At 38.5% G+C, this 8,932-nt stretch overlaps 1 protein-coding gene across 1 annotated transcript; it reads right to left on the bottom strand.

Moving 5' to 3' along the window:
- Positions 1-6,986: 6,986 nt before the first annotated feature.
- On the bottom strand, positions 6,987-7,517 carry LOC110881272 (histidine-rich glycoprotein-like). The gene has a single exon (XM_022129590.1). It carries the CDS (start codon positions 7,515-7,517, stop codon positions 6,987-6,989), a length of 531 nt encoding a protein of 176 aa, XP_021985282.1.
- Positions 7,518-8,932: the final 1,415 nt, after the last annotated feature.

The following is an 8,932-nucleotide window of genomic DNA, read 5'->3' as shown; positions in this document are numbered from 1 at the left end:
TGGGGAATCAAACAGGAAGAAGCATTCCAGCTATTGAAAGATAAGCTCTGCAATGCGCCAATTTTAGCACTACCAGAAGGTACCGAGGATTTCGTGGTATACTGTGACGCCTCACGTCAAGGATTGGGTTGTGTGTTGATGCAATGCCAAAAGGTTATAGCTTACGCATCGCGTCAATTAAAGGTACACGAAAAGAACTATACCACGCATGATTTGGAACTCGGCGCAGTGGTATTTGCATTAAAGATATGGAGACACTACCTATATGGTACAAAGTGTACAATCTTCACAGATCATAAGAGCCTACGACACATATTCAACCAGAAGGAGTTGAATATGAGACAAAGACGTTGGGTTGAGTTGTTGAACGATTACGACTGCGAGATAAAGTATCATCCAGGGAAAGCGAACGTGGTCGCCGACGCCCTAAGTCGAAAAGAAAAGATCAAGCCCATAAGGGTTAGGGCTTTAGAGATTATTATCCAAACCGATCTTTCCTTGCGCATTCGTGCCGCGCAGAAAGAAGCTCTTAAGGAAAGAAACCTTGAAGAAGAATATCTCCGTGGGATGGAGAAGCAATTGGTGCCAAACGAGGAAGGAACGTTATGTTTCATGAAAAGGATTTGTGTTCCTTTGTTCGGTGATTTGAGAAAAGTTATTTTTGATGAGGCACACAAATCACGGTACTCTATCCATCCAGGAGCGGATAAGATGTACCAAGATCTTAAAGATTATTATTGGTGGCCTAGGATGAAAGGCGATGTTGCTGTTCATGTGGGCAAATGTTTAACGTGCGCTAAAGTGAAAGCGGAATACCAGAAGCCTTCAGGACTTCTGCAACAACCTGAGATTCCCAAGTGGAAATGGGAACAAATCTCCATGGATTTTATTACAAAGTTGCCAAGAACGCCAAGAGGTCATGACACTATTTGGGTAATAGTGGACCGATTAACGAAGTCTGCGCACTTCTTACCTATCAGGGAGAAGGATAATACGAGCAAGTTGGCTGAAATTTACATGAGAGAAATCATTGCGCGCCATGGAGTACCTCTCTCGATCATCTCTGATAGAGACGGAAGATTCGTATCAAGGATATGGCGATCCTTCCAAGAAGCTTTTGGCTCGCAATTGAATCTGAGCACCGCATTTCACCCACAGACCGACGGACAAAGCGAGCGAACGATACAGACTTTGGAAGATATGCTGAGAGCATGTGTTATGGATTTGGGCGGTAGCTGGGATAAGCATTTGCAATTGGTCGAATTTTCATACAACAACAGCTACCACACCAGTATTGGTGCCGCGCCATTTGAAGCTTTATATGGCCGCAAGTGCAGATCACTGGTTTGTTGGTCTGATGCGGGTGATAGACAATTGGTTGGTCCTGATGTGGTCCAGGAAACCACGGATAAGATTGCACAGATCCAAGATCGCATCAAGGCGGCTCGCGATCGTCAGAAATGTTATGCGGATCGAAGAAGGAAACCTCTAGAGTTTGAGGTAGGCGATATGGTATTGTTAAAGGTATCACCCTAGAAGGGTGTGGCACGCTTCGAAAAGCGTGGAAAGTTGAATCCGCGGTATATTGGTCCGTTCGGAATTTTGGAAAGAATTAGGTTAGTAGCGTACAAGTTGGATTTACCTGCTGAACTGAATGGTGTTCACGATACATTTCATGTATCAAATCTGAAGAAAAGTCCAACTCAAGATACCGTTGTCATTCCCACATACGAGATTCATGTTGACGACACGCTCCATTTTGTGGAAGAACCGGTTGAGGTTACAGATTGGAAAGTGAACAAAACGCGCCGGAGCAGTGTCAAGCTCGTCAAGGTTCGATGGAATGCAAGACATGGTCCGGAACACACCTGGGAGCGTGAGGACCAGATGAAAGAGAAGTACCCCCACTTATTTCCCAAGAACCCTGCATCTAGAAGCAGAACTTAAAATTTCGGGACGAAATTTTTCTAACGGGGGGAGAATGTGACAACCCTCACCAAATCAGGTATCCGTACGACTTAATTAATATTTAATTACTGCTTAATTACTGTGCTTGCTTGAAGTTATGGATAAACTGCTACCTGAATACTAATACATGTACTTACTTGCATCATACCTTATTTGCTGTCATTCTATTATTATATACAGAACCCTAGTGACAACCTTGATGCACAAAAGCACAGTAGCACAATGAACAGATAACCCATTTAACATGCTGATATAGCCAGCACCAGGCAGGCACTGCCTCTAAGGCCTGTATGAGCCAGAGATAGTTTACTACACTAGTAGAGAGTGTAGGGATATGAGGGTTGTAGAACTGCGTCACTAGGTATAAGTTATAGTGACCGGATGTGCCTAAAACGTACTCTAAGTACAAAATTCTGCACTTTAAATAAAAATTCAGCATTTAGCCAACTAATAAAGTGCCAAAACATGAGAAAAATAATACTAGACACTTTCCAAAATGTCGGGAATAAGTCGTGTCACTAAAAATAGTATTTACGACACTTTAAAGCTTGTTAAGCACTTTAACGGATCACTATCCAACCAAACAACCGGACTATACCCGGAACATAAAAATATTGCCATCTACACTATTTTTCTTTTTCTAAGCCAGTTAGGGTCCCCGAATACTCTAACACCCGTCACAACTTACTACACGCTAGTAACCGGATTAACCTCCTAATTATCTAACTAATACTTACCTCTTAGTTGGAAACCAACCATAAGACTTGTTTTATTGTGATTATTTAGTGTTGATCTATACTAGTAGTAGCTCGGATCGTCATCTAACCCGGCTAAGTCATGTCCATGAAACATGACCTAGAGTATGTTTAAGTGTAAAAGGGGTTAAATGATGAAGACTACTACATATTAAGCATGAACTTGTGTAAAGACTATATTTCTTATGAAATAGACTTGCAAACTAGTAGATCTACGGATCTACAAGTGGTATTTTCAAAGGACCAAGTGTCAAAGAAATCGTGTTTTCTAAAACCGGGTTTTACATGAACAAGAGTGATTTTTGTAAACACACAAGTGTGTAGACACTTGTGTAACACAAAGTTTTGACAAAAGAACTATTTTTGTAAATGTTGACAAGAAGTTGTAAAGATGTAACTTCTTTAAAAACAAGATTCACAAGAAACCGGTTTCATTTATAAAAAGGACTACTAAAAATATGGGGAAATTACTACATATTCTACACAAGCCACAAGTTCATGTATTTATGCGATTTATATCTATTTTGACTAGTTTGATGGTTGAATATTGTTTATTGTTGATTGAGAAAATTGTTGTTTGAAATTATAAAAGAAAATGATACGCTTGACAGCGTGGCCACCTCCAGTTACAGGGGAAACTCTGGCAAAATTTTTCCAAAAAACCTAACACTTGGAAATATTTTCATCACAAGTGTTATAAATACATTTCTAACTTGTTTTCAAAAATGTAAATTTCGCCGCGATTTTATTTACAAAATTTCTAAGTGTCGGAGGTGGGATTTTCACAAAATAAAACTTGATAAATATATATTTAGTATATATTTTTCATAACAACACTTGTGAGATTTCTATGATTATTTTGTGAACTATACAAATATTATTTTTAGGGTAAAAATAATATTACCAAATATTAACGATTCCAAAATAATACGAACGCCTTCACAACAAATATTTAAGTTACAACGGTATAATTGTTACCACCCGATCTTATTCCGTAACTTACGTATTTTCAGAAAATACTCATAAACGCGTATTTTGACAAGAGTATTATTTTGGGAAAAATTGTAAGGATTAAAATATAATATTTTTGGGAAAAATATTTATATTTTGGAAGTAAAGTATTTTTGATTAATGAAATAAAATATATTTTATTAAGTGAGACTTAATAATATATTACGAAAATTCACGAACGCACATGTATTAAAACCCCCATCCTTGGGAAGGAAAATATTTACCAAATATTTGCAAAGTGTAAACACGAAATAGTTGTCTAACTATTTCCCAAAAACGTTAAACCTTAAGCTAAGGCACGGCCGTCCGTCTAATAGAAGTTAGTACGTGTAGGTCGTCGCACAACAGATTGATCAGGAGATTTACTTGATAGAGACGCACCACTGTGAGTTCATGTCCCCCTTTTCTCTTAATTGTTTTCAGTTTTCTAAACTGCGGGGGTGAAATACATGTTACTATGAATACAAGTACTTTATACATGGTATGATTAGCGTAAGGAGGGTTACTACTTAGATCATGTGAGTGGGTAGGCGCAACTTGAGGCCATTAATCCTCATTGTAGGACCGAGTGATAGTAGCGGTAGATCTATCTGGGTGTAGCGAGCCCAGCCCTAGGCCCAACATAACGGACCTCGGGGTGACTTTGTACCCAACGCCAAATCCGCTAGGTTTGAGTCTTCCTACTTGCACTTCACACATATCAATGGCCTTGCAAACCATTGGTGATCTCTTTTTCCTTATTTGCTACATACCAGGATTTTATACATACAAAGGTTTTATTACTCACTTACACATGAACTCGCTCAACAAATTTTTGTTGATTTTTCCAACTTACATGTATTTCAGGGAACTAAATATATGGCGCGGTATGCTATGTTTTCCCGTTGCATAAGAGTTTCGAGGTCATCCAAGTTTAGGGGATGTGACTTTTACCTGGACGAGTCACAGTCCTTAAACTGCGTTTATTTCATGTTCATGTTTGTGTCTTTTGAACAATGTTTTATGTTATCAGGTTGTAGTTTCCGTTGCATGAGTCAACGCCTTAAGACAATGTTGTGTTACTTATGTTTTAAAACTTAAATCAATGGATGATCTTGCATGGTTTTATTTTCATATAGCTTTGTTATGATTAAGCTATGGTATTAAGAAGCCACATCAAATTAACCACGCTTCCACAAAGCCAGGGTGTGACGGAAAGCATTCATTGCCTTGCCTACTTTAGCGGTTATCATGGCTTGGATATCAACTCCCTCGCCATCACGGTTAACATTCGCATTATCATTATTGTTGCGTCCGCTATTGGCATCATGAGAATGTGAATTCGCCATATTTGTATGCTTGGTCTAAAAACAAAGTAAATAATTGCTCAGTTGTGATATAATAACTGGTCATCGAACCTGATGACTTGAAAATTTCATAATCCATGGTATTGTTAAACCATATAGGCTATAGGTTTGGATATATATATCCTTCACCTTTTGGACCAGTTTGCACAACATCACAACTTGTCAAAATTTTCATAATTTTAACGTTTCAAATGAATGTTTGCATAGAATAAATCAAGTATACTTAGCCATGGTCGCATAAGACCATCTAGGGCTTTGAGGTTCGGACAAAGTCAATCACCTATTGGACAGTGGATCATAAAGTCACAACTGTCATTATCGTCTTGACAATTTAAATGAATAAAATTATATATATGCTGCGATCTCATTTGATCAAGTGGCTTTAAGGCTTGAACATAGTTCACTACCTTTAGACAGGGAGTCACACGACCACAACTGTCCTTGTCATAATTGACCATATAATATGGCCTGTAGGCAAATCAATTGACATCACAAAGGATGTTAAAATAGATAATCATCACACTAATGATATTAGTCATGATTTCATTGATCATATAGACTATGAGGCTTCGACGTAGTCCACCACCTTGGACATGGAACCATAAGGTTACAACTGTCATTGTCTCAATTGACAATAAAGTATAGTCTGTAGGCAAATCATCACTAAGGATGTAAAAATAAATGATCATCGCATTGATGATATTAGCCATGATCTAATTCGATTATATAGGCTATAAGGCTTGGACGTAGTCCACCACCTTAACGGCTAGTGTGGTTCCTCAAGTCACACTATCAGCAGTATTAACATTACTTGAATGTTAACACAGAATAATTTTCTTAATGGTTTGACAGTAATTATATGTGGCCATGGTCGCATTTAACCATAAAGTCTTTGAGGTTTGAACATAGTTCACCACCTCTGGATAGAAGAGCTATTCATCCTTAACTATCATTTAAAATTGCCAAATAATATAGACTTTGCCAATTGGCTGGTCAAAAACCATTAAGAAGATCTTTTAGAAATGTATAACGGATCGATAAAGTTCGAATAAAATCGAGACGATCGCTTGAAAGGGATGTAATAACTACATATTATGGATAATTCCGAAAGTTATCATTAAATGATAGAAAATTACAATACTTTTGCCTTAAACATGACTTTTGAAATAAAATTAAACTACTTGTCCATGCAGGGACTAAATGAAATACATATCCACGCATGGACTAAAAGAAAAGACATGTCCACGCAGGGAAGAAAATGAAATACATGTCCACGCAGGGACTTTTGAAATTTAAATAAATAACAATACATGATAATTAAAAGAAAGCCTTCACTCGTCTTTCTTTCCCCTGACTAGCTTGGAGAGTTTCTTGAAGAACTTGTTTATCTTCCTCTCGGTCTTCTCAGCCTGACGCTGAATTTGTTCCGCTCTTTCTAAGGCCTAGTTAATGGCCTCTATTTGGGTCGGTGGTTGTGGTTGTGGTTGAGGCACAGCAGGATACTGGTATCCATAATTTGGATATCTAGTAGATGGATAGGCAGGTGGGAAAGAGACGGGTATAAAGCATTATGTACGACCGCTTGCATGTAAGGGTCGTATGGTGGCACCTGATAGTTATAATATATTGGTGTAGATGGGTTAAAAGGATTCTATCCAGAGGTATCTGAATACGTAGGGACTGGGTTATCAAAACCCGATGGCGGTGGTGGTTGAACAAACGTTACAGGAGTCTGATCAACCACGGGTGCAGTGCTTGAGGGTCCACCCATTTGTGGGTCCTCGGGAATAGTTGAATATGTTTGGGGCAAAGGTGGTAGCGGGCTTGACAGCGGTCCCAAATGCACAGAAATGCGTGCTCCTCCTTTCCTCCTTGGTGGTGTATGTGATTGTTCCACCGGTTCCATTTACATGTCCTCTTGTGGAGGCGGCGGAGGCAGTGTCGGGGAATGATAGGGAGGTGTATTCTCGAATGTGAATTGGTTCCAATGTTGGTCCCATTCGTTAGGACCTTGGTAAGGTGATCCTGCATAAGACGCAGAACCACTAGAAATCTCAATGGGGTGCATATGTGACCCCGATGGTGGCATCTCCGGATCTGAGTCTTCGTCCGGCTCATTATATTGGTCCAACTGGTTCTGAGCAGCTGGAGGTGTGTTAATATACAGGTTTGGGTCAAAAGACCCATGAAATGAGTGGGAGTGTGAATGATGGGATTGTTGTGAATGGTGTGATTGATGGGAATAATGAGAATGGTAGGAATGATGGTTAGATGGTGATGAGTCATGTGAGACAGAATGTCTCGCTGGTTGTGACGAGTAAGCATTTCCCGAACCGTGGTAAGGATCTGAGCTGTGAGAATGAGAGGGTATATGTCCTGATGGTCCTCCCCTCATCGGACCTTTTCCACGTCCCATTCCTCTAACTCTTGGTGGCATGATTAATTTCCTGTCAAAAATAAAAAACAATATATATATATATATATATATATAATATATATATATATATATATATATATATATATATATAACTTAATAGAGATAATAGTTAATCCTAGGTCATTGCCAAGACTCAGAAAGTCTAAGGATTATGCTATTGTGTTGTTTGAGATTAAACACAAAAGGCTAATGTTTAATTCTCTCAAATGTTGGCTCTAATACCAACCTGTCACACCCCATTATTTACCACAACATCACCGGTGGGCCCGGTTGGGGAGTATCGTGACGAGATTGATATCAAATACACGAACACAGATAGCACATCGGAAGTCTTGGATTTAAAATATTATTACAAACATAATTATCTGAGTGTTCAAAAATAATAATACAGATTGCTTGTAATAAAGATCCACAGGCGGATCGAAAATGTATAAAAATGAAATAACAGACTATAGGCCCTATGCAAAGGAGTTGCAAATTCCTCTTCTAGCATTACCAGGCAACTTCCAGCCTGTTACGTAACCTTGCAACCTATCACTTAGTCTTTCGAAGATACATTAGTTTACACTGGTAAATACAAATAACCGACTCATTTTGAAAACATTTCAAAATTATTTTAAGTGCACAAGGCACATGATTTTCATAATTAACTTGGGACAATTCAAAATGATATTGTATACAGTTTTACATGCATGTCAATACATATGGGGTCCGGTGCAGAAACCGAATAACATGATTAACTGACACGCCACTTTAACCCATAAAGGGGTATCCAAAAATATGGGTAAGAAAAAAATTATAATAGCATTAGCGTTTGTCAGGTGTATGCCTACACCCCGTGCTCAGTCGTGGTTATTAGTAACTTAAATGAGCCGAGGATATCCAGGACACGGTCGCATTAACCCCCAATGTTTAAGTTACCAGACAAAACAGATTAAAACGGTTATGAAGATTTTGTAGTCACAATCCGACATATTATCCCATACCCGACCAAGCTGTAATAATTTACCGTATCCCAAGCCCGTATAGGGAAAATAGGTTAAGAGTATTTACCTAGCTAAAACACGTCTTACAATGCAAGAAATATAATAAGCACAGCTGTAATCAATTAACTAAGGTTGGTTGCAATCTATCGGAAGGCCATAGTCTGGAATTAATGGTATAATAACCAATTAGAATGTTAACGGGTCTTATTCAAGTCATACACTTGGACCGGTTAACTTAAATTAACGAAAACTGTACAATACGCTTGATTAAGCGATGACCGGAATAGAATGTAGTTTAAACCCCACAAGTACCTAGACTTGTATAATGCGGGTAAACAATATACATTCTAGAATTTGAAATAAAATTGAAAGGATTTGACCCGTTTTGGTAAACTTACGTAAACTAGTTACATAAGCTCAACCATATGC

This window comes from Helianthus annuus, chromosome 10 (assembly GCF_002127325.2).
Source record: "Helianthus annuus cultivar XRQ/B chromosome 10, HanXRQr2.0-SUNRISE, whole genome shotgun sequence".
Lineage (NCBI taxonomy): Eukaryota > Viridiplantae > Streptophyta > Magnoliopsida > Asterales > Asteraceae > Helianthus > Helianthus annuus.
Note: the sequence above shows the minus strand (reverse complement) of the source record. Positions and strands in the feature narration are given on the sequence as shown.

Bases quoted from the DNA above. Each gene is read 5' to 3' on its own strand.
- LOC110881272 (XM_022129590.1), bottom strand. From the start codon at position 7,517: ATGCCACCAAGAGTTAGAGGAATGGGACGTGGAAAAGGTCCGATGAGG.